The sequence below is a fragment of the Tympanuchus pallidicinctus genome, unplaced genomic scaffold, assembly GCF_026119805.1.
Source record: "Tympanuchus pallidicinctus isolate F22 unplaced genomic scaffold, pur_lepc_1.0 scaffold1, whole genome shotgun sequence".
NCBI lineage: Eukaryota > Metazoa > Chordata > Aves > Galliformes > Phasianidae > Tympanuchus > Tympanuchus pallidicinctus.
Genome location: NW_026294618.1, coordinates 25,352,322 through 25,379,953, shown reverse-complemented (window position 1 = coordinate 25,379,953; position 27,632 = coordinate 25,352,322). Strand labels below are relative to the sequence as shown.

At 35.8% G+C, this 27,632-nt stretch overlaps 1 protein-coding gene across 2 annotated transcripts in view; it reads left to right on the top strand.

Moving 5' to 3' along the window:
* Window positions 1-27,632, top strand: part of EYS (eyes shut homolog) — a 320,477-nt gene that overhangs the window by 104,456 nt on the left and 188,389 nt on the right. For both annotated transcript variants that reach the window (XM_052700892.1, XM_052700902.1), the window contains exon 6: window positions 21,956-22,185. In XM_052700892.1, the coding sequence (XP_052556852.1) occupies window positions 21,956-22,185 (230 nt within the window). The remainder of the gene's footprint in view (window positions 1-21,955; window positions 22,186-27,632) is intronic.

The window sequence follows — 27,632 nt, the reverse complement described above, 5'->3', positions numbered from 1 at the left end:
TCATGGCACAGATCCAGGGACACTGTTGTTCACACAGGCAGCTGAATTTGGGGGCACTCACTGCACTGCAGAGAAGAGCAAGCATGACACAGTTCGGTCTCCAATCCTTTGTTTTCAGCAAAGCTTCTAGGCTGAGATGGGATATATCTAAGTTTGTGTATTATTCTGAAATGGGCTTTCACTACAAGCGTAAACCTTGTTTCTCAGCTGAAGCAGCTAGGATGCTCTGGTTGTTCTGCTCTTAATTCAAGTGCCTCTTGGCTTCTCGTGGGGCAGACACCTCTTCCATCTTTCTGTGGCACAAAATGGAGAAAGGAAATTTCTGCAGATACAGCCTGTTTAAGCCTGAAGTTCAGTGAGATGCTGCAGTACATGGTACCAGGGGAGTGGAAGAGCTGGGATGGAAAGGTTGTACAGGATGAGCCACATGGAGGGCCTGTCAGAGCTTTCTGCTGCAAGGTGCAACTAAGGCAGGGTTGGAAATGGCAAAATAAAGCTATGGGCAGGAAAATGAATGTGAGCTTGGCTGTCTGAGAGCAGATTTGCAGCCCTAAAAGTCCTCTGAGGTATGCAGGTTTTGCTTTCAGGAAAGGTTATCGTAGACCCATATGAATTAGTAAAGGTCAACCTCCAATAGGTAGTTTTCAGGAATTACACTAGACTCTATACTTATCTAACTTTTATCATAGTGTATTTTAAGACTGTATTTAAACTATTCTTGTCCCAGAGCTATGAATATATAGGCCATTTTAGAAGATATCATTTAATGGCCTACAGTTGTAGAAGAGACAGTTGGAGATATCTGATGAGATCTGCTAAGAAATGAAATCTTTTTTTCTTTCCTTTTGCTGAAGGGTATTAGGATGTGTTAATGCAATAAAAATCCTCTGTAAGTGTTTCAGAAAATGTTTCTTGAATAGATTTGCTGCAAAAAAATGTTTATCACTGTCAGACAGAGTTGAGATAACAGATATAAATGGAGTTTTGATTCCCAGTATTAAAAGCTGGTGTTTACTGTAGCTCAATTCTGGCTTAGCATTTGGGACCTGGGGTTGCTTTATATTCCTGTTTACTATATGCAGAAAATTCAAAGGTTTCAAACATACAGCCACATAAATAAAATGCACACATTGTTGTGGATGGAGACCAAAGCAGTGCACGCTTTACTCGTAAGAGGAAGGCAGAAAGTTATTTATTGATATAAATTAGATACAACATGGTAATTTGAACACTGATGACAGTGACTTAACAAGATTTAAAATGGCTAGATATCCTAAAGCATTTGCTACACGGGAGGTGGGAGGTAGACAATGAATTTAAGATCAAATCTTAGTGAAGGTGGTTTAGCTTAAAAGCAATATATCACATACCAGGAATCTGTTGGCAAGGCATCACCATATCCTGGGTGAATGTCTGTGCAGGCGTTCGTAACCTCAAGGGGTGTTCATGATAGAGGGGAGATTCCAGTGTGCAGCCAGCTGCTTGCCTGAAGAGCTCTCAAAGGGGTTCTTAGTGGTAAGATGGTTGACTCATAGTCATACATTTTAGAATTAGATCTGGGCCCTTCCATACAAGAAAGACATTGAGGCCCTGGAACGTGTTCAGAGAAGCGCAATGAAACTGGTGAGGGGTCCAGAGCACAAATCTTATGAGGAACAGCTGACAGAGCTGAGATTGTTTAGTCTGGAAAAGAGGCTCAGGGGAGACCTCATTGCATTCTACAGCTTCCTGAAGGGAGGTCATGATGAGGTGGGGTTTGGCCTCTTCTCCAGGCAACAAACAGGACCCAAGGAAACAGCCACAAGTTGTGCCAAGGGATATTTATATTAGGTATAAGGAAAAAAATTTTCTCTGGAGGTGTTCAGGTGTTGGAACGGCCTGCCCAGTGAAGTAGTGGAGTCACCAGCTGGCAGTGTTCAAGAGGTGTCTGGATGAGTAGCTACAAGATGTGGTTTAGTAACTTGTGGTAGTAATGGTGATGGGAGGACTGTTGGACTAGATGATCTTGCAGGTCCCCTCCAAACTATGATCCTATTAACTTAGGTGTCTGTTATCAGTTCTCTGAGTGCCCTGCTTGAGAAAATATGGTGGTCATTAATTATCTCCATGAAACCTTGATTGTTATCAGTCCCAAAGAAGAGATCTTTTGCACTTTTTTGCATGCATTAGGCCTTGGGCATAACAATTAGGCTGAGTTGGGGGGAGGGGACAAGGACTGCACAGTCACAAACCATGCACATACACATATATATATACACAGATACCTATCCATACCATTTAGTCTTAAAAAAAAAAAAAAAAAAAAAAATCCTAAATCAAAAAAATTACTGTTGGCTGCTTTCCTAAGAGGATTCTTACTGATGGATGCAAATGTACAATTTACATTCACGGTCTGGAGCTAAGAAACAGATTTTGTTACTGTCTATAGGACAGCCTTTTGGATTTTATTTCCTGAAGACTTTCCTTTGCTGTTAATTTATCTTAAGATGTTTTTTCTAGGCTGAAACTAAGCTTCATTTCAGAAAAGGCTATAATTGCTATTTGCATTTAGGAAGGAAACTCTTGAAAATGTATTACCTACGTTTCATTCCATCAAGAGGATTGATGGGTTTTGTAATGTATGGCAATTTTCTTAGGAGTTACAAAATATGTTTTGGAGTTCTCTACATGTTTTCAGTAAGCCCTCGATTCTACTGTATCCTCAGTTTTCCACTTCCCACTAAGTTCTAAATTCCATTCCTTCTGTGGGCACTCACTCCCCTTTCCGTTCTGTTATTTTCTGTGTTATTTTTAAAAAGATTGCAAGAGACCCCTAACAGCTCTTTAAAATTCATTCTCCCGTGCAATTTTTCATCATGTTTTTTTCCCTATGAAACTTCCAGCTTTGTAAGAACATGGTATAACTTCCACAATCCAGAGCATCTGTCAACAGGTGTATGAGGAGTTTGATTTCTATGAACAGAATGAAATATGCACTTTGTAAAGGGGAAAGTTGGAACTGCTGAAAATTATTTCTCAGCCAGTTGTGAAAGTCAAAAAGTTACCATTCCACACCTGGAAATGGAAAAGTGCTATATTGCTGCATACTGTATTTCAGAGTTCACGATAAGAGTCTGTAAAAGACTTAGTTAAGGTTAAAGGTTTTCTTCATCTGAATTCATCCAATGTGATGAACTCACACTCAGTCCAGTGTGCAAGCAGGTGGAAATCACTAAGCTCCTTTGTCTACTTACATCTTCGTTTTTAAATAGATACTAGACACTGTGAAACTTTGAGCTTATACTGTATATGAAAGATTATTCAGACTTTTAACTTATATTCTTGCATCCTAGTATAGGATTTTTGTATTTTTTCATAAACAGCATGGAGTTGTGGGATTAACTGAAACAACAGAAAGTAGAAGTGTAGTAGTGTAGAAGAAAACGATTCAATTAATCATACTCATGCTACTCAGCTCTTTGTTTAACATATTTTCTGTATTTTCTGTATCTAATGTACAGATTGGACAAAAATGTTTCCAGAGTACAGAATTGAAGATAAAGCTTCATTTATATTCATTTCACATTTTGCTTGATGTTAATAGCTTTTTTGTACAATGTAAACATAATGATAAGCATTGTTTGGTTTTTATCCTTTTTTATTATTTTTTTTTTTTTTCCTCTGTCATTTGTTACTTTTGCTGGCTGATAACCTTTTTTGTGTGTGTGTTACTGATTACCTCTTTCTCCTTTTCCCATTCCTGATTTTATTTTCTATACTTTCATCCTCATTGCTTGATTTGTCCTTTCTGATTACCTGCATCTTTTATCATATTTATTTTTAATATTTTCTTTTCCGTTGTGAGTTCTGCTGTCAAATGAAATTTCTTTTCTGCTGTAGTGTGTGAGTGAATTCTGGGTATTTTTCTGTTACCTTTTTTTCTTCCTTTGACATTCCTGTCAGCTGATGGCCTATAAATCCTCAAAATCACTGTAAATGTTCATGTAAGCCTTTAGCTCAGTCTTTTGAAGAATTTTGTGGAAATTGTTTGTGATAGATATTAGACAAATTCATGTGCAGGCATATATGCAGGTGAGATAGCATCTTCATAAGTATTAAGCCTTTCTCCCTATTTCTGGAAAAGGCATCATCTCATCAGCATAGCACAGAATTAACACCAACCATTGTTAGCAAAACCCTCAATTTCTATAAGGCTAACAATATTTTTTGTGATGTTTATATTTATCTTTCTTACTTTTCTGCCACTTCAGACATGTGTTACACCAGCAGGAGAGTGATTCTTAATTCTGTCAACAAATTTCTGTGGCAGTCACCGTTGTTGTGTCTGTAATGACTAAGTGTGATGAGATTTTGATTTCTGTTGGAACGGACAGGTACTTGCACAACAGCTAGTAAGTCATAAATGGTAGCAAGCTTTTCTTTTTGTCCTGTTTTTATCAGGGAGGCATTAGCAAGGATATGTGTCAATTTAGTTTTGCCAACGTATATGTCTGAGACACTGTTGCTGCAAATAAACGATACCTCAGATATTTTGGAAAACAGTCTGATGCAGCTGCACAGTAGAGAAATTTTTGGGAATATTCACAGATTTTTAAAAGAAACTGACTTTCTGCTCTGCTGTTCATATGTAAGCACTTCATTATTTTATAATACATTTGTTTTGTGTGCTAAAAGGAAAGTTCCAGTGCTCAAGAAATGCTACTTTACAATCAGTTCACATCTTTGCATTTATTTTAGTGTAGTTAAATAATATTTAATATCTCCAGTTACCGGTGATTCTTACTTTATATGATTATTGAATTTATTAATGCTATTTGTAGAGCTTCTTTCACTCCAAATATTTAACATATTAACTGATCCCTTTGTACATCAGCAAAACAAAGTGCCAAGCTTTATTCAGAACACTCATAGTACAGAACTGAAGAATTTATCCAGTTTGTTACATTAATACTTTAAGAAAGATAAACGTGTTTAGGAAGGAGAATTATGTGTGTTAAAGATTTCTATAACAAAAAAATCTATCAGCCTTGACCTCTTTACATTGAGTGGTAGATTCAAAGCCACAAAAACTGATCAGTATATAAAGTCACCGTATCCAACCTCAACCCATTTTTAAAATGTGGAAGTAAGAGAGATTGCATTCTTAAAATATGGAAATGAGAAAGACTGCCTGTCAGATGCCTTTTCAGTAGATCATCACAAGTTCTGGTAGGAGATAAGAGAGTTAGGTCATGATGAAGGTCAGTGGGCCAGCCTGGAGTGGCTAAGAAATTCTGGGAGGCATTACAATCTGAAGGACTACATAGTGTGAATTGTCTGTAATTGGAGTGTTATCAAAGTCAAAAGTGATCAGATTTACAAGGCTGCAAAGATAGTTTTAAGGTGTTTTTTCAGTGTTCCAGCCTCTCTCTGGTAATCTGACAGGTGTAAAGATGTACGATTTGAACTGTATATTTTTAGCTACAGTAAATGAGGAAGACTCCTTTTTTGCTTTACATCAAAGATTATGATTTCGGGAACCGTACAGATTGCTGCACTGTTTGGGGTTGCTGTAGACTAAAAACAGTGTTACTTACCTTCTACCACAGTGCTTTGAGTATTTATACCTTCTCAGAAAATCTGTAATTCAAGGAAGAACATAGTTAGCTTTTGAAATATAAAACCAGGAAAAGAAGTATTTTAACAAAATGCATTTTTAAGATTCATGAGTCTTATTTTCTGATGAATTATCTGTCTTTTTGCTGCCATTTTTCAATATGGTTTCCCCACAAATACAAAATGATTTTGTAAACATGAAAGTATAAAATTTTATCTAAAACAAACAAACTTTCTAACAAGAGTGGAGCTGCTTCACAAAGCAAAAGCTAAAGATGTTTCTCAGGGATTTTAAAACTTCATCACATGTATTTTTCACAGCATTAATTATATGATGTGTGAAGCAGTTGTAATACTCTTTGGGAACTTCTTTAATGGTTAAGAAAAATTATTTTAGTGACATGAGACATCAAGTGGTATGGTTCAGTAGTTTCCTGAAATAATCACTTTGGCTTCTAGCCAGACAGGTCTGTGAACAGTAAAACCCTCTTCTTCTACTCCATTAGAGTAGAAAAAAATAATCATTTTTTTCCTGCTTGTCTAAAACTTGCACATGGGTGTATGGATGGTTTGACAGAATTCTGCTTTAAAGAGGTTTCCCTATATATCTCACCTTAAATTTTTTATGAGCAATGGTTCAGAAAAGCTAAGTATATATAATCAGAAGAATTGTCTCAAAAGCAATTGGTTAATAAAAGAAATTATATTGTATATCTTCCTTAATGGATTACAATCACACTAAGTTTTAGTGCAAGCATCGATGACATTCCAATCTCAGAAATCTAGAAATAGAGATAAAATGTTATGTTATATACTCTCAAATAATTACACTTCACAGCGGGTTTCCACGATTTCCAAGTTGTATGCAGAGAGTGCACTGTAATGGAGATGTAGTTGCTCTTGTTATTGTAGCAGCCTGTTCTGTAAAAAGAGAGGCATATTAGGCAGAATAAGGAGAAATAAGAGTCATACCAAAAGGAAGAATTTGCCTACTGAAACTTGAATCAGTATAAGATTTTGTCTTTGCTTTTTATCATCTTTGAGAATTGCTTTGATATAAAAAGTATCAAAATTGATACAGAAGTAATAAGGAATCATAAGTTGCCTTCAACTTACAAAAGCCAGAATATCAAGAGAAAAGTTTAGAAGCTCTGTTTTATTCTGGCTGGCAGGTATCTGCAGGAATCCATTCTTTGTGCTTTATCATGTCAGTGAATGGAGTACAGAACTTCATGACTTATAAAGTATTTGTGGGTTTGTAAAAATCTCATTTAAGAAAGCTAGAAGTGAAACAATCAGCCTTAAAAAACCTTTTGTGTTTTTACAGAAAATAAAGCCAGTCACAGATAGTATTTCACTTTTTTAAAGAGGCTTTGAACATATTTTTACAATTTAAATAGTTTTAGCTTCTCTTTAGAAGAGAACTTTCAAAATGCCTTTTCACTTCAGATCTATATACGATTCAAGAATCTAAATTTTAAAACCAGATTTTTTAAAGTGCTTTATGTTATTGATAACCAAAATATGTCAATTTTAGTGTCATGTATTGTGACTCTGTAATTCAGCATCTGTAGTATTTGTTTTTTAAAAGGTATTTGAAATAAAATTCCTCTAAAATTGCTCACACGTTGTAGGTTCAATTATTACAAGAAAAGAATATGCATGATAATATTTTTGAAGTTAGTTTTTTGTATAAATTCATATTGTGAGTTGTTGTTTAAACAGGCCAAATACCAAAAGTAAGGCCAATGTCCTGAGGAGTTCTTTTCGGTTAATGCAGACAAGAAGTGTGAAGAAAACTTCTGGACCAAAATGGCAAATGTGATTGTCTGCTTTCCTGTTCAGACAGATAATAGATAATTTCTGTTTACATTATTGAGGGTGATGTTGGTTATTCTGTACTAGTTTCTCCCAGAGAAATGCATGAGAATTAGAAAGGATAAAGGATTTAAAAAATCCTCGAAGAAATTGGAATCTGTCTCTTTATTTGTCCTACAGGATGAATACAGTCATCATACTGTATTTGATGAGAGCACGTACATTTAGTAAGGAGAAACACTGGACACAGAGGAGATTTCTTCTTCAGCAGGGACAGAATGTTAGAACCCATGGCTGAAAGATGTAACTGGAAACTCTGAATTGATAATCATGAAGTCATAGAATGGCTTAGGTTGCAAGGGACCTTAAAGATCTAATTCCAACTCTCCTGCTGTAGTCACGGTTACTACTCACCAGATCAGGCTGCCCAGGACCCCATCCAACTTGAAATGTCTCCAGAGATGTGGCATCCAAAGCATCTGTGGGCAGCCTGTACCTGTCAGCACCTCAGCACCTTCTGAGTAAAAAATTTTTTCACAATATCCATCCTAATTCTCTCTTCTATTAGTTTAAAGCCCTTCCCCCTTGTCCTATACTGCTTGCCCTTGTGAAAATTCAGTTACCCTCCTGGTTGTAAGCTCCCCTTAGGTACTAGAAGGCTACAACGAGGTCTCCCCAAACCCTTTTCTCTTCCAGGCTGAACAAGCCCCACTCCTTCACAGAAGTGGTACTCCAGCCCTCTGATCAGCTCTGTGGCTCTCCTCTGAACAGAAGCTGCACCTGCAGTGAGAAACATCATTCCTAGGTTCTAAAATGAAAAATATTGAGTAACCTGATAAAATACTGAAAGATGTATTTGCATTTTATAAAACATGTATATTAATTTCTTACTGTAATGCATTATAATTAAAATGAGTCTGTGAGCCAGATAATATCTGTATTGGCTGATTAAGATATAAGCAGGTTATTACCAACAGTTAACAAATGGTTTTCTCCAGAGATCTGCTAAGCAACTTTTTTTTTTTTCTATAGGGAATTGGGATTATTTGTTTAAAGCTGTAGTATTAAGTAATGCCATACTAGAAAGATATATGATCCTTCAAGTGACATTGGTTATAAAGTTAAGAAAACAATCTTATCCTTGTAACTACTTGTTTGCAGCAGAAAAACAAATATATTTTTCAGTAAAAGAAACATCAATTCCTCTCAAAAATTCATATAAATATTTTACAATTACCTAATTTTTCAAAACCTAAATTGATTATAAATAGTTCATTGCTTGTTTGTTGTCTTTTTTCTTTCTGTATCTGTAACCTGCAGGACTGTTAAATCATATCCTGTCTGACTCTTGCTCTGCAGTAGTACACATATACAGTGCATTAGTGCCCCCTGCAGCCTTGAAACATTAATATAGTATTTAAAATTTTGATCTTTATTTGAGTAACTATTCAGAAAAATATCTTGACAGCTTTGAATCCTGTTGTAGTCTTCCCTTTTTCTCCTTCTTTCTTTAGAAGTGAAATCACAGCTCATAAGTACAGAGAGAATGCTTTAGAACTTTAGCCTTAAAATCTAGGCACGTTTTTATAGACATATTCATTAGTAGAATTTTTTTTTCCTGAAGAGCTGGTATATTGAAAGCAGAAATTTGTAGTGTATGCATAAACTTTTCAATGAATAGTTTCCAAAAAGAAACACTCAGAATATATTCCACTACACACAGAATTTTCAGAATATAAAGCAGTCACTGTTTAGTCCATGCAAACCTGCAGCAGATATTCACATACATATTGGGCAATTTGCACAAAATCATATGTATAATAGACAAGTTTTGACGTTTCTTTTAGTTCCTTCACATATCCTTCTCAAATTAGTGGTAAATTTCTAGAAACAATTCTGCTTTTGAGTATTTCTTTTGAAGCTATGTGGTTTATAGGAAACAGTATTTTGTCATATCAATAGTGGAAATATTAAGTAATTTATTTATATATGGGAAAAGGGAAGGATTCAGCTCCTTAACCCCAGAGCTGATGAAATTGCTAATACTTTCCAAAAATGGAAAAAAGAAGACACCTCCCTCTAGACCAGGGGGCTCACAGCTCCATCCAGCCTGGCATTGGCCAGAGGGGAAGCCTGGCTTTTGGTCAGACAAAAGACAGAAAGAAAGAAGCAAAACAAAAATCTTTGTCTATGTATGCATATGCATATACCTATGCATAAATCTCTATGTATTGAGATATATGTGATACAGGCCAGGTCTCTGAAGCCAGATTTATCTATTGAATCTCCCCACCCACTCTAAAATTAGGAGAAGAGAAGAAGATGCTCCACTACTAGTACCCATCCAAGGCCCTAGCTGACATGTGTGAGCTAGCTCATTTAACCCTCAGAAACATTCCTTATTTAAATAAAAGTTGAAATATGTAGTTTTTAATGGATATAAGGAGCAAGGCTGAAGGCCAAGTAATATTAGTCTATTGAAAAGGCAGTCATTTTGTAGAATTAACTGCCTAATGTATTTCATTGATATTATAAAATTGAAAAAGTATTGTATGAAAATGAAGTGATCGTGTTCTTAAATTTCTGGGCTCTAAAAGCACAAGTATGACATAGAACTATAGAATGGCCTGGGTTGAAAAGGACCACAATGATCATCGAGTTTCAACCCCCTGCTATGTTCAGTGTCACCAACCACCAGACCAGGCTGCCCAGAGCCACATCCAGCCTGGCCTTGAATGCCACCAGGGATGGGGCATCCACAGCCTCCTTGGGCAACCTGTTCCAGTGCGTCACCACCCTCTGAGTGAAAACTTCCTCATAATATCTAACCTAAACCTCCTCTGTCTCAGTTTAACACTATTCTGTCTTTTCCTATCACAATCCACCCTCGTAAACAGCCATTCCCCTTCCTGTTTATATTCTCCTTTCAAGTACTGGAAGGCCTCAATGAGGTCTCCCCAGAACATTCTCTTTTCCAAGCTAAACAATCCCAGTTCCTTCAACCTATTCTTTATCACTTATTTCGTGATTGAAAAGATCAGTGACTTTCAGTGATGGGCATTGCCTTTTCTCAAATTGTAACCAGTTACTTAAACGTCCAGTGGTGTAGCATTTAGACACGGGTAGTGTGTATGTTGCTGTTAGGTGCAGCAGATGCATAATATCATCTTATTTAAGTTTGACCTGTGATAATTTTAATATAGAAGGCTTTTAGTTTAATTTCTTCTCTGCTTCCCTATGATCTTTTTATGTTAGAGCATTTCAGCTGGTGGGAAGATGTGAAAATATGAATAATCCATTTTTAGTATTTCCTGTTGAGTAATTCATTTTGAGAGAAGACAGTTCCTTAATTATTACTAGTCATAACCAAAATTGAATAATCCAGTGTAGTGATGTGTTGTTTTTCTGCTGTATTTGATCTTGATTCCTGCACTGACTTTTGAGTTACTGTTTTACAAGTTGAAAGGAAAGAATGAAATCTGGAGACATCTGGAATTTCTTGTCCTTATTTCTTGTTTTTGAACTGATGCTCTTTTTTTTCTGATGATTCACACTAATAACAGTTTCTCATTTGCAATTGTGATAATGCTGTCTGTTAATTTCTGTAAAAGATTTAGCTAAATCAGAGTCACTTTCTCTTGCTGACATTAAAATTTCATTAATTTTTTCCATTGTCATCTTAAGTTGTTCAAAGGTTTAGAAAAGAACAGTTTAGGCTTGAACAAATTAAACATAAGCCGTGTTCTTTGTGGTTAAGATAATTCACATGGAGTATTTTAGCAACTGCTTCAAATACCCACAACTTTTTGGCTGTTGTTGTGTTATATAATCAAAACATACATTATTTTAAGAATGACACAGTGACTAGAAGCAAGAATTTGTCTTTGGTCATCAAAGTTAATTTTTTTAGTTCCATCTCCAGGCAGTCATCTATCTTAGAACAGCATGAGATGCCTTTCTCTTTATTTGGGTCAGCTGCAGAGAGAATCAAGGTGATCAACTTCAGTAAGTTTCCAAAATCTTAGATAGTGTTTGATGAAGAGAATTCTGTCCTAAGAGTCTTATTGGCAGATGAAATGTATTAAAATATTTAGGAGAGAAAAGAGTATTTTGAGTGACATTTTGATGCCTTGGACTATTTGGAAGGGAAAGGAGGTTGAGCATGAGGTCGAAAGTATTGAACATGTTAATTTCTTTGTTATTGATTCTTCATGTTGGTGCTGTCACTGACATTGTTAAAGTATTTGTTCATTCTCAAGTGGGAATGCTCACTGCAAAAATGCATTGTGGTCAAAATTCAAATGATTCTCCAATTTAAAGGAAGAAAAATATTCCATACATCAGGATTTAGTTTGCCTCTAGGAAAATCTCGATAATTAAAAACATAACTTCATGTAGTGTATGCTTACATTCATTACATATTAACATGAGGAAGAAGGAAAAGATATTTACCTACACTACCTCTTAAACTGTGACGCTCTAAAATATGATAATGTTGTAGACAATAAAAGGATTATGTTGTTAACATTTTTTGGCAGCAGATAGCTGGGGAGTGGAGTGGGAGTGGGAGGCAGGACACCACAAATATCCAAAAATAGGTAAAAATAGGACACAAATATCCCCAACTAAACTTTAGAAGTCTGAAACAGGAATCTCCTACATAATATCTGCAAGCAGTTGTAAATTTTGATAATCTCTGGACTGAACAAACATGGCATAATTTGAAACCTCCAACTAGTAAAATATGAAATAGAAGCTCTGGCTAGGAGGCTGATGAAGCATGCACAGAGACATTTTATATTAAGAAAAATGGATATTTGAGGGTTCTGGAGAAAAGAGTGCTGAAAAACAAAGTTCCTGAAAAGAAGTGGGAATCTTGGAGAGAAAAAGGTGCCTAAGAAGGAAAAAAGGTGAAGATTCTGGCTGGGGGAAGGATTCTGGAGTTGGGAAAGTGGGAAAGATCCTGAAGTTCACAGAGGGGCATGGATGCATAGGGATCATGGCTGAAAACAACACCAGTAACTACAAGCAGCTGCTAAATGTGAATTGACATGACTTTCCACCAAGCTTCCTAAATCAGTAGCAACCTCCCTGCTGGGAAGGATAATGGAGACCTAACAAACATAGTGATGATGGGAGGAGTAAGTGAATGGATGAGATAATCAAATAAAGTAAAACTCTGATCTTGTCAGTTCTTCAGTAAGCTCCAGTTGTTAAATCCACTGTGAGCTGTTGTTCACTATCTCACCTATGACAAATGTATTACTGAATATAGTATCATTTAGTCCTGATAGGAAAATGCTACGTAAAGAACTATAATTCTAGTTTATTATTCAATACATTGTAAAATACTATTTAGGATTTTTTCAATAGTATATTTCTTTATCTAGTAATATGCAAATTTTTGACCTGTCATATTTACACTGTTCTTCCTTTTGCACTGAATGGGAATGCAGTAATGTTTTAATTAAATGCCGGATTACTGATGAATAAATGATGCCTGTGTTTATGCACGCCAGCCATCCAGCAGCATTAAGATATAATTAGAAATTAAATCTGGAAGGAAAGTTAATACACAAAAGTACTCTGTGTTTTTAACTCATTCTGTACTAATACTGTCTACATGCCTGTCTTACCTTGCTTCTAGGTTAGGAGTGAGGATAATTTCAATAGTATTTGATCCATAAAACCTTTTTATGTTCTCATCACTCTCTAGTCACACAGTCTTTGAATAGTGTAATACTTTATATCCAGTAGTCTTAATTGATATTTATAAAGTGGTGTAGGCCTTCCCTATTTCCGTTATGTAGGCAAGAACAATTGTCAATACACTGGGAATTTAATACACAAAGGGGTTAGGGATTGTGTCTGTGAAAATAAACTTAGATGTCTAAATTGTTCTCACGTGAGGCAGCTAAAAACCAAATACGTACTCTCAAGCATCTGTAATGCACTTGGGGTACACTGAAGTTCTGTTCTAACAGTGTGTGTGTTTCAGTGCATTTCTGGAAGCACATCAATTCTGTTTAAGGTTCCCCTCTTTCCTGCTAGTATCTGAGAGTGCCACTTCTTGTCCTTGAAAATGCATCTCACAAAGGGCATCCCTAAAACAAATTGAGATGAAACTGTCCAAGACAAAACTCACCTTCGGCACATCCTTGCTTTCCCTCTCATTCTTATGATCAATTATAAGTGTGCTGTTCCAGTTCATCAGATACTTGAACTCAGTTTCATCCTTGGCTTGATGGAATTACAAACTTAACAGACTGGAAGTGCGATAAGAGCTCCTGAAACCAGTCCCTTGGTCTGTTCTGGCTTGCATGGAATAAGCATTCATTGAGTTGAATTGAGAAAGGACAAGTGTTTGAATACGGTTCCACATCCATTAGGTAAGAAAATTCATCTTGTTTTTGGTGTTGGTTTTTTTTGTTTGTTTGTTTTTTTACTGCATCGTGTTTTAATATATGTTTAAGTACCTCATTTCCTTCATGAAGAGGCAGTTCTGCATATATGAAAAATCTTCACTGTAGGTAAGAAGCAAAGATTTGGCTATTGCAGCCCTGCAATGCAGAAATCATCCCTAAGATTAATTATGACATAGGAAATCTCTTGCTTATCCATGATCTAAATGTGATTCTCCTTTATTTTGGAGTCTAAATTATGAGGCGTTATGAGATGGCAGAATGTTTGTAGCCCTTGAAGCCAGATAGAAGCTTTGATAAACAGTAGTGATTCTATTCTGGAACTGTGTATTCTCACAGCAGCTTCGTTTCAGAGATGTAGTTTGCCTGGTAAAAGTTAGCCATTGAGGACTGGGACAGAATGGTTGCATTCTACTACTGAAGAGCTTTCAAAAGGACAGATAAAGTGACATGTTAAAAAATTAAAAAAAAAATAAAAAAAATTCTAATCTGCTGGGAGAAGCCTGGAGAATTGAAGTATTTTTCCAATTCAGAAACAATAATTTCAAGAAACAAAATAAATAGCAAAAATCAACTGGAAGTTATATTACTTGAGCATTTTAAGTGCAATTTTTTTAAACAGTACATAGAAGATAGAACTGGGAAAAGGTTTTCTGTGACAGTTAACTAAATATATAACGTATAATGTATAATGTATAGTTGAAGTTCAGACAGATTTAAGATCTGATTAAACATCAGAAAGTTTGAGATTTGCACATTGATCTCTTCACTGCTCTGTAGTTTTGCTCTCCCTTTTTTTTAATGGTAATACTTGGATGACAGAAAATGAAGGTTAAAAAAGGAGAATGAGGAAGGCTACAGAACAGGAGGAAAGAAAACAAAGTAAAGATTAGTGTGAACAATTGACAGATTCAATGCTCAATTCTGCATGCAGGCCTTGACACTATTCCAGGTTAAAAAAAAGTACTGCATTTGGTACAGAAGATCAGTTCTAGCAAATATAATATTTGTCATGTACTAAATGTAAAACTTTTTTTTTTTTTTTTTTTTTTTTTTAAATATTATCTAAAGAAGCCTCATCTAGGGAAGATTCACTTCAATACCTTGGTTACAAAATTTTTTGGCGTTACAGTTTCAACAACGAAAAATATCTTGCTACAAACTGTCACATTAACTTACATATTTATCTGCTGCAAAGCCTAGGGAACCTAGATGCCTTAAAGCAAACAAGAGTTGCTTGCATCTCAAGAGTTCAATTTTTTTTTTAATTATTTGTATATTTTTTTTATTATTTGTAAACAAAGCTTTCATAAACTTCACTACATCTGTTAATTATATTTTCACATTCTTCACTGAGTTGTATATCAAAAAAATATGATTTGCATTGATAAGAGTTTGCACCATTAAATGAGATGCTGTGTGTGCAAAAGCAGTTGCAAATGATGCTATACCAGCTGAGAATTTTTAAATGAAAAGCTGTAAGTACAGCATCGCTTGGTTCTGCTGCCAAATGTTATGCCTGGTAGGAGGAAGAAGCTGGGCTCGTAGCCTGAAACAAACCTTGAGAATTGAATTTTTCGAAGAGCTATGACTGATTATAACTTATCTCTTCATACTTTATTAGGAAAACAGACATTTAATTCTTCCAAATCAAACAAAAGCTGGAATTAGTGAGGAAATATGATTCAGACAGAAGCTGCTGAACAAAAGCAATTTCTCTCTGGTAATCTCTTGAATTGTTTTCTCACCTTAATGTGTCAAGCAATTTAAGTGATTTCTCTAGTAGGCTAAGCATGCAGATCTAGTGTTCTGCAGATTCATGGAAATCAGGAAACTGTTATTTAAGATATTATTTTTGACATGGTTGAGAACAGTGAAATAAACAGACTGTAAAAAGCTTTGTTCATTCCTGCCAAATTGCATGCAAGGTATTAATTTTTTATTCCTGTTTAAGCTGACATTTCTCTCAAGTGCAGTTGCTTTCAGTTTCACAGGGCTTTGAAATTATATTCCACCATGCATGCTAATGCCTCTAAAAATCTTTTTTTTGGCTCCAAAATCTAAAACATTTGTTTACAATAATATTCTGTCACAGCCCAGCAAAACTGGCATGTACAGACATCTCCAAAAAGAAAATTACAAATAAGAGCAGTTGCTTCCCTGCACAAATTACTTTATTGACAAGCTAAAAATACAAACTTCCTTATCTTGCTCATATCAGATAAGGCTAAATCCATTACTTCAGTAATAAAATGTTAAGTGCATAAATACCAGAAGATGTAGGCAATGCAGATGTTATCATATCATTGGGACTCCCATGCCATTGCATGTCTCATCAAGGTGTTTCACAGAAAAATGTCAGAGTGCTTCTGCAGACATGGCTTCCATTAGCTTGATAATTAATTACTTTGGGGACAAGTCTACTCTCTTTGCAGATTTCAGTTCGAAGCCCATTTTATGGCTACTAAAATCATTTCTTGTATTTCAGTTTGTGTCCATTGCTTCATCTCCTGGTCATCACTAAGAAGACTTTCGCTCTGTCGTCTCCCTGACCATTCCGCACAAGGCTCTCATGTACCCATACATGTTTTTTTGAAGCAGGTTTTTCTTCTGGAATACTGAATTTGCTGAACAGATGTGCATCTGTCTGATCTTAAAGACACAGAGTCTATGATCTGATTTCAGATACCTTTTTCATGTTATTTCATATTGAATAGATAATTAGTAATCAACATATATGATACCAGCCAGTGTAGCATGTTCATTATTTCATGTGAAACGTTTACACAGTTTTCCAGTAATTATAGGTTTTTGAATTTAAAGTGTTATTATATAATACTTACCTCCTTTCAGGTAGTTTTAGTGAGCTGTAAGGTCTCCCTTAAGACCCCTCCAGTCTAAACAACTCTAGTTCCCTCAGCCTCTTCTCTTAAGGTTTATTCTCCAGACCCCCTCACCAGCTTCATTGCCCTTCTCTGAACATGCTCCAGGGCCTTGATGTCTTTCTTGTAGTACTTCAGGTGTATCCTCAGCAGGACTGAGCACAGTGGGATGATCACCTCCCTGCTACTGCTGGCAATACTATTTCTGATATAAGCCAGGATACTGTTGGCCTTCTTGGCCATCTGGGCACACTGCTGAGTCATGTTTAGCCAAGTGTCAACCAACACTCCCAGGTCCATTTCTTCCACATGGTCTTCTAGCCACTCTGTCCCAAATCTCTGGTGATGCAAGGGGTGGTTGTGTCCAAAGTGCAGGATCCAGCACTTGGTCTTGTTGAACTTCATCCCTTTGGTCTCAGCCCAGCCATTCAGCCTGTCCAGATCCCTCACACCTTTTTACCCCGAGGCAGATCGACACTTCCTCCTAACTTGGTGTCATCTGCAAACTCACTGAGAGTGCACGCAATCTCCTCTTCCAGGTCATCAATAAAGATATTGAACAGGATAGGTGCCAATAAGGACCCCTGAGGAACACCACTTGTTACCAGTTGCCAGCTGGATTTAACTCCATTTGCCACCAGTCTTTGGCCTGGCCATCCAGCCTGTTCTTTACCCAGCAAAGTCTGAATCTTTCCAGGCCACAGGCTGCCAGCTTCCGCAGAAGAATAGGAGAGCGTTTCTTGGAAGAGTGTCATGATTGGTGATGTAACAAGGAGCAAATGGAAATAAGTAACAGAAAGCTTAATAAAAATATGATGGATATTTTTCAAATTAAAACTGTGCAAAAGATTGAGATCCTAGAGTCAAGAGACTGACAAAAATGAGGAATTTGCATACTGTATTATCTCAGCATAAAGATCGTTGGATTTATTCAGGCCTTTAAAAATTACAAGTGCTCATGATTTTGTAATTTTTAGACTGTTTCTTCAGAGACATAAGCACAATTATCAGATTTCATGATTTACAAGAAATTACAATTTTTTCTTAAATAGCCTTCTGCCATAGTGTTCATATAACATGTATCCATATAACAAAATACATTAGAACTTCATTTCTTTGCTTTGATTGCTTATTCAGGAATACAGGGATATTAATTTCAAGAAATTACAATATTTCTTGTGCTATTCTTCATCTGTTTTGCACATTCACCTACTTTTTCAGTCTGCATGTATGAATAATATTCTCCTGAAATGGTCACTGTACATCTGAACATCTCCACTTGGTGGGAAGAAAAGCTAAGAACTTAAGTTAATTTTGGTTACCTTTTTCACAGAATCCCTATCTCTTAGTTTCAGCCACTTTCTGAAAGGGAAATGAGAGCATAGGGATGTAGGAAGAACAGCTGGTCAGACTATTTGTGCTTGTGATTTAACAGCAGAAAAATAAGCATGATCCCGAAGTGCTATATTCCTGCCATTATTGCCATCATAGATCTCCCTTGTTGGTGAGGAATGTGGGGAAGAAAAAAAACAAACAACTTTGAAATGCACTAACATCTATATTTAGGTATTCAGACAAACATTTCAAACTTACATGTACTCAGCTATGAAACACAAGGTTACAGACTAAGGCTCAGCTGTTTGAGCTTGTCTGAAGTTTATAAGCAATGTGTTGATGCTTGCAGGGAGTTACACGCTCTTCATGTGTAGCACTGACCCGAGAGGCAGCACCATGCTGGGAAATCAAAAAGGAAAAACAGAAAATTGTAGCCTTGTGAATCAAGTTTTGCCTGATTTATTTTTGTTACACATTGTCAAAACCTCTAACATCTCAATTACTAAATTACTTTAAACAATTCCTGATTCTTTATTCAACTAAATATTTTAGGTAAACAGTTGAGTCAAGGTCATTGCTTATTCATAGCAGTTGGAATAGGTTGTGAGTGCAGCTGCAGATGTTTGTCCCATTGATGAGCACGGGCAAACTCTGCTCTGCTTTTGCAGTAAACAAACAAGCTGCAGGGTGCCTGGCAGCAGGGCTGGCAAAGAGGCAGTCAGACACCATCTAAAGTAAAACATCCAGAACAGCACTGTAAGGACCGATGCTCTGAGAAAAACTGGTGTATGAACCAGGGAGAAATCAATCTGCCAAGAAGCTTTTCTTAATTTCTTCTCTGTGGATTAGATGGACAACCAAAAAATGAAGCTTGGCTGCATTATTTGTACTTATAACATTTTGTTTGAAATGCTCCTTTGGCTCTACTCTAGAGAGAAATTGTAGCTTCCATAGTTGGAAATCATTGTTTTCAATGCAAGAAAGCGTGGCTTGCTAATATGCCTCTCATTCAGTGCATTACCCCTGACACTAGCTGTGACCTGATCTGGAGAAGTAAATTTTGCAGTGATCACCTATAGGTTTGTATGGCATTAGAGAGGTAGTCTTTCTCATAACTAACAGGAAGCATTTAGTGTCGGTATGTGATCTTACCCAAATTTTATTTAGTTTTTATTGTGTTTTGTTTTTTTTTTTCCAAACAAAATAGAAAAGTCAACCACAAGTCCTAGTAACAGTTTCCAATTTTTTTTTTCCTATAGATGTCTGATTCTTTATGTGATCCACTGTTAGATCAGAGTTTTTCAAACATAAAATAATGCTTTGGGAGAAAGTGATTTTTTAATTCATTGTTGTCATCTTGGCAGGTAAATAGCTTTTCTGTTTTCTTGTGCTAGACTTGTAAAACGTAACAGCCACATTGGTGTGTTTTCCATAGACTAGCCCACGTTTAATTCATGTTAGATTTTCCCTTAAGAGAAGAGAGTAGGTATCAACCCAGATAGTTATTTGTTATAATTCTACTTGTATAAGTCGAAATATTGTAATTCTATCAATCTAAATAATAATAAACAGGAAGCCCATTATTTTTTCATAGATTTCTAAACCTCTTATCACTGTCTTCAGCCTCCAAAATCTTTTAAGAATTTACTTTCGATCTTGTTATCTGCTATCTTTTTGGATGCTTTTCTCTCCTATAAAGTGGAAAACTTTGACTTCCTTGAAACCTTGGTAACTTCATTTCTAACAACCACAGCATGTGTGTTTTCGATATCATGTTTTTGATTATGTCACTCTTCATTCAAGCTATTTCTGAACACATTTTCAATTATTTTCAGTGAGGAATTATCACCAAGTTTCCAACATACATATTTCTCTGATTTTATTTGTATTATTGAAGTCCCAGTATGCTTCTGAGTGCTATGAGGTACTAACTCCACCATCTGTAAATTCCACTAACTTTATAAACTTCTAGAATCTTTCACACAGCTTGTGTGGGTTGGAGCAATGAAAACGTTTTAATAAAAAAGCAGTTCTGGTTCTGATGAATCTTTCTATCAGGTAAATGGAACTGAATAAACTTAGATGAGTTTTATATCCTTCAGAAACAAGGCTAGTAAAAACATAAGACAGAAGCAGTCATCAAGAATATGTGGTAAGTTCAATGGGAAAATTATCTTAGAAAGGATTCAGTCTTTTGTTTGTTTTTCAATAAAGAACAACCAAACTCATTTGAGATGACTTTTGTCATGAAGTCATTTTTCATTTCACCAGTGTATATTCTTTATGATTTATATATAATTTTATTTATCATTTATGTGATCTCATGTCATTTTTGTGTGGTATTATACAGAATGTTTACAAAAAGGCAGAAGTTATTGAAGCAGTCAGTCTTGATAAAGAGATTTGTACCTGGCACTCTTGTTTCTCTGTAAGCCATATTTTAACACAAGTGAGAGGGAATAGCATAATAAGCCAGAGTCTTAATTATGTTTAGGAGGCATCATCCCTTTCAAACACTTCAAGACATATCCCAGCTTGTACAATATGATGAAGCAGAATTTATATCTTGTGCAAGAATGGGTGAAAAGGAGAGAGTAAGGTGTGCAGCAAGGGCCAAACTATATATTTTTTTATTTTTAATATTTATTTTTGTCAAACAGTTATGCCACCATTTACACACACACAAAACCATACCAAAACAAAAAAGCAATGATTTTTGCTGTTGATGTATCATATGCTCCCAGAAATTTCATTGAATTTCATTGACTAATTTTTAATTTTAATTTTTATTTTTTGTCAAAATGTGACTACCATTTCAGCTCAGCTAAGCCTGCCTTTCTCTAATACAAGTATTTGTGCAACATTAAGACACAAGAGAAATGTTCAGGAGGCTAAAATTACCAATGAAGTAAGTAGAGTACATTATCTTATTAGCTTACTTTTGCAAAACTTGAAAATTGTAAGTTCCTTTCTGGAAATAGTGAACCCTCCTGAACTTCATAAAGTAAAACAATAATTGCCAATCTCTTATGTAAAATCTTGTGATTTATTTTTTAACTGTGCAGGCATATTAAGTAGCATATCTTAAATAGCCATGAATATTCTTGTGACTTTTGATTCTTTTTGGTTTGCCCTCATAGTAATAATTTTCTATGTCATATTTAAACTATTCTGGTTAGTTAAACCTTAAATTTAAATGGTTATTGTAAGATACAGGTTTGGCTCTCAGGACAGAAACAAAAAGCAATAATAAACAAAGGACAAACAAGTGGCATTGCTAACTCATTTCTAGCAAACTGGAGATAGAAAGTAATTAAATAAGAAGAAACTGATTAACAGTCTGGTAGTTAATGTGAAAGCTCAAAAGCTGAGAGGAGAAAGATAATGTCATCCTACACGAGAAAATTGCTGGGGAACAATGAAAAATATCATTCTTTTTCTTTTTTTTTCTCCCTCTCTTGTCCTCTCTCTTATGTAGCCATTTATAACTAAACACAAAAAATGCTGTATTGTTGCATCAAAGCCCTTTTCTTCTTTATATATATATATATATATATATGCTTAATCAACTTGCATGGAAGTCATGTTTTCTAGAATGGTAACTTCAAGCTGTAAATTACTACTCCATTGCTAACATGCACCAAAAAAGAATTATAACAGCTTGTACAAACTGCGCTACATGTATGGAGATTATTTCTTGATCATTCACATGGAAAAATTATCTTTTTTGCTACATTTCAAGATGAGGACTTGATTTCAGAATTACTAATGTACTCGCATTTTCTTACGTATAGTCTGAATTTCTACAGAAATGAAAAAAGCTATTTTAAAATCAAGCTAAAATGTAGTGATAAAATCAGGACTGCTATGTTTTGTTTTGATATTTTGTCCTTACTCTTTCAGAACTCCAGTACCTACACATCTGCCAACACCATTCCCTACCATTTCTTCTGATGTGCTCACCCTGCCTGAGCCAGTCACTCCCTCTCTGAGTTCCCCTGAGTTGCCATCTGCATGCCAGGGGGGATTGTGCCACAATGGAGGCACTTGTCATCCAATCTCCCTGCCTACTGGGGCCGCCTCATTTGAGTGTGACTGCCAATTACACTTCACTGGACGGTTCTGCGAAAAAGGTAGCTGTGGCTCATTCTTTCTGCATTATTTGTGAAACGCACGTCTTACGTTCCTATGAAACAAGAAAAGGGAAGGAGTAATAGGAATCATGTTGCTCTGCTTTCCATCTCAATTGTTGTTGATAACTCTGAAGAAGATCTGTTCAGGTATTCAGGATAATTCTATCTTGCAGTGTAAGGCAAGCGATAGCAGATCTGGGCACGTTAATAGGAGTAAGAATTCAGATAATGGAAATAAAGGTGTTATTTGTGCAAAACCTTACGGGCAGCTTTAATGCATGGCATACAACCTAATATTTCTCAAAGAGAAGAAAGTTAATTTGTTAATATAGGGAAAATATTTCTTCAAAAGATACATTTTTGTTTCTACAGTTTTAGTTTGTTTGTTTGTTTGTTTTGGTGGGGTTTTTTTTGCCTCTATAGATGATACTTCAATGAAAAACACTCTATACATCATTTACACTTGTATTGTATTTCTACTGCTTATAATGCACAGATTACTCAAATGAACATAATTAGAATTTCAGTATAATTAATTCTTTGAACAATTTTTGTTTCCTTGGGGAAAAAAAAAAAAAAAGAAAAAAGCCCTAACTACTAGGTTTTCTGTTTTAAAATCCTAATTATTTTGCATTACCACTATTCAGAAAGGTGTGGGGTATTTTGATAGATTTTGTAATGGCTACAGAAGCTGTTTTAGCATTTAAGTTGCAGTCAGTTATTAATGTTGGTAGATAATTCTGAGTATTGCACGTTGTCACTGTTGTACAGAAAAAGCAAAATAAAAACACCGTTGACTGTGATTATGCGACTGTAACATTCTCCTAATGAACTTCCCAGGGTATAAAATGAGTTTAAAAATGCCCTTTCCAGACTGCTAGTGTATCTGAGCTAATATCACCTTGTGTTACAGTGTGAAGGTAGGTCATTACTCTCACTGTATGAGAAAACAATCAATGGCAGTCAGCTCAAAAAAATAATTGCAGTGTGTTGCTGTAGATATCAGAGAATATTACATTTTTCAGCCTTTTCCAAGTCTATAATGCAGTAAATCATATACATTCAGTTTTACCAGTGTAAAAATTGAAATCTGTTCATATCTTCTGCATAGTTTGCATTTGCTCTCAGTGGCTGTACAAACAGCACCAAAGAACAGTGGAACAGGAAAAGTAGGTTTCCTTCAAGGATAACAGATTTATTTTCCAGTTGGTGTGTGTTTCACTGAAGCATTTTCAATACATCCATAAAGCGTTTTGTCTATGTACATACATTTATTATACTAAAATTACTCCTCTGTTCCAAAGAACACAGTAGACATCCTCTGTATCAGCTAGAAGTTGTTGTATTCTTGATGGGAGAATTTTGATTTTCCAGAGATTTATGCTAAGAGTAGGCAAGGTTAAATTTAAACAGGAGTTTGGTAGACATCCTGTGGTACCAGCCCATACCAGAATATGTATACAAGCACAGCACTGGGTTGGCACTTTTCTGGATTCCACTCATGTCTGACTGGTGCATATTCCAATCTAGTTCTACTTTACAAATGATCTGTCAGTCCCAAGGAATCTTCTGATCTTTGGTGTTTTCAGTGGAAAAGAATGTAATCTACATCTGAATAATGCCGTTATTCAAAGAGCACTTACCTCATGGAGCCAGACTTTTGTCAAACTCTCTTCTGGACCACTAACTGAAACAACTTTTTTTATGTTGCTCATACAAAAATATGTCATCCTAAGCCATTTCCACCTTTGAAACTTAACCAGGACAGGCCTGCTGAGTTCCTACAATGGGGTGAACTGTCTTTCAACTACGTTTTTGGAGAATTTACCTATTTATCTTGTCCATGTAAAGGAAGTAGTTATCTTCTCTGGTTCCCTTCTCTGTAACTTTATTTCAAAAATCAAGTGTGGAAATATAACTGAATTATAGCCATTTCATGAGCGTGGGAATTTAAAGCGGGGGAATACTACAGTAAGTGTTGTAACTAGAGCTATGATGATTAGGACTGAAACATCCTACTTTTAGACACAATGGTAACTGTTCCGTTCGGTAAAACCTGAATAGGAATTAAAAAAAAAAAATGAAACTGTTAGCTCCATTAGAGAATCATCCTTTTAATGGCTGAGTATCTCATTTCCATGAGATTTCTCTTTTTTCTAAACTTGTAAGGGAAGCCATTTGCTTTGCAGAACCTTGTAGGCATGCTTGATGAAGAGATTTTTGACAGTGATCCATTTTTCTGCATAGGATGTGTTGTAATAGTTCCAGCACTTAAAGAACATTTCTTTTTTCCCCATTGTATGGAGGAGATGAATTAAGGAGTTCCTCTTTTCACAGATCTCTGCTTTTACAATGCACAACCTCACCTTCAATAGCTCTCTGCTTCATGCTTAGCACTGCTGGGTCACCAGGGCTGTGGTGTGTGATAGGCTTAGTGGCAGCTCCCTGGGCAGCTGCAACCCATGTGCTTCCACGCTGTATGCTTATACAGATCAGGATCCAATTTGATGTATTTTATATTTAGCAGCTGAAAAGTAACTGTAGAGTAAAGTGATTTTATTTAGTCCTAAGATTTCTACAAGCCTGATAATTTAGCGTAATGAGATGAGAAACTGCCCAGCTGAACTGTCATTGTAATGTTTTGACATTCAGGGACCAGTTCTTCAGAAAGTATGGGAAGAACTCATAATTACAGGACATGAATGTATCCAGTGATCATTTTGTAATTATTTATTGTCGATCAGGGAGAAACGGTAATCACAGAGTAAGGATATGCTGAGACTACAGGGAGAAAATAAACAGTCTTATATACAATCCAGTCAAGGAAATTGTATTTTTACTCTAAGAATAAATATACCTATTTTAATCATACTATGATCAATACACGTATATTTCGTACACTATTCCACATAGAACTCTATCTTATATCTACCACTGACTAAATTCAGGAGGAAAATATTTTCTCAGCTGACATAGTAACAGTCAACAAGACCCACTGCAGAGTCTTGTTCACAAGACCTTTTATAGTTCTTTTGTCTTCATTAGAATATGTGCATTTGTTTATTTTATATCTGGTTTTAGATGCACCATTTCATTTCTTGGAAGAAAACTTCCATTTCTGATAGCATACAAGACCATCTTCTATAGTGAAAGCAACTGAATGCCATTATCTCAGTTATGTGGTTCAGATTGATAGAGTTATATTAAATGAAATAGTTCCTTCTCTGATTAGGTTGCTCCTTAACCAATAAACCATAGCAGATTGTTCTGCCCTCATGATAAATATGTTGAGGTCAGACGTATCATGGATATACTAGAAACCAGGTTTTTGTAGGGTTTTTACTCTAAAGGATGTGATACCTCTGAAATCTGTGATACACTTAAATGATGATTTTTAAAAGTAGAAATCTATCTCTAATTTTGTAAAAAAAAAAAAAAAAAAAAAGAGAGAATAATTTATATGATTCAGTGTATTACCTGAAGTGCAATTGAAGATATTAATAAAGTATAAACCTATAAAACCTATAAACAGCCTATAAACAGGAAAGGAGTCAACTCTTTGAAAGGGTAGATAATAGCAGGACAAGGGGAAATGGTTTTAAATTGAAGTTGGGAAGATTTAATTTGGATATCAGGGGGAAGTTCTTTACTGTGAGAATGGTGAGGTGCTGGAACATGCTGCCCACAGAGGTTGTGGATGCCCCGTCCCTGGAGGTGCTCAAGGCCAGGCTGGATGGTGCCCTGGGCAGCCTGGTCTGGTATTGAATGTGGAGGTTGGTGGCCCTGCTTTGGCAGGGGGGTTGGAGCCTCATGATCCTTGAGATCCTTTCCAACCCTGGCCACTATATGTTTCTGTGATATGATTCTATGATAATTCTGAGGCCTTGATTCTTTTAATACTGCTTTAAATTTGTTCCCTTCTTTTTCTAATTCAACTTTCCAAAGTTTTCTGCAAATGAGAAGGTGCTACAAGCTTTACCTTAAAAATTCTAACTTTCAATTTAGTGTAGAATATTTGCTGCCAATTTAAATTAATCTTTAAACAGTGTTACTTGGTCATACAGCAGAAAGGAAGGACTGCACAAATAGGAAGTACAGAAAAGGTTAACTGAAAATGTCGTGACAAAATAGTGTACTTTTCCTTTCTGAGTAAATAAGCTTTGATTTTAATATGAAATGTGTTCACTCTTTCCTCCATTAAACAATTCTTTATTAGCTAAGTTCTTTTATCTGTTTCATTGTGATTTCCATACAGACAGATTTCCAAGTGGAAAAAACACAATGTTTCTTTTCTAGCATGAAGACAGATGGTTGTTTATTATGGTAAAGTTCACAGTGATAGGTTTAGAATATTACTGTCTTGCACGTGCAAAGAAAGTATGTGTCTGACTGTTAATTATAAGATTAACATTTTTAATGTCTCTAAATATTTTAGTATTCTATAAAACTTTTATAAATTGTTCAATCAATGAATGTTTAAATGCCATGTGTTAAAAACGGGAAATCATCTGTTAAATTTGATATTTTGCCTGTGTATATGCTGTACATTACTTAAAGGTCAGTTCTTTTGACAAAGCTGCAAAACAAGGAGTAAAGTGGGAGGCTGTTACAGGTATTTATCTTTTACCTGTCCCACCTAGAGATCTTCACAGAATCACAGAATGGCCAGGGTGGGAAGGGACCTCAAGGATCATGAATCTCCAACCCTCCTGCCACATGCAGGGCCACCAACCTCCTCATTTAATGCTAGACCAGGCTGCCCAGCGCCCCATCTAACCTGGCCTTGAACACCTCCAGGGATGGGGCATCCACAACCTCTGTGGGCAGCCTGTTCCAGCACCTCACCATTCTCATAGTAAAGACCGTAAAGAATTCTGCTATATTTGCTCTCTGATACACACTTCTGAATACTTGATTTATTGAATAATATTGGTAATATCACCTTAAGCATTGAAGATTTATTTTAATAGCAGTTTTTCCATAATTTTCTCATAACTAATATTTCTGACTTGTGTCGCTGACTAATATTGTTCACTTCAGAATTTTTTCTTGTCTTTGTTTTTGAAAACAAATGTAGCTTGTCCATGAGTCATATTTTAAAACAGTGAATGTCATGACTCTGCTGTGTCATTGGTCTATTTATGTCCTCAGTAATGTCTTATACTGTGTTTAACAAGCCCGGTTTTCAGTAGTTCACTCTAACAAGTAAATATGATATGGCTGGGGCATTAAGAAAAGAATACAATTAATTCCTAAACTATTGAAATGGTGAAGGAAAATAATATAAAAAATATGACACTATAAATGGTAGAAGAGAAAGGAACAAGGCTTGTGAAGGCCTTGGAGAATATGCCTGATGAGGAGCCACTAAAGGAACTGGGGCTGTTTAGTCTGGAGAAGGGGAGCCTGAGGGGGGGATCTTATTGCACTGTTCAAATACCTGAAAG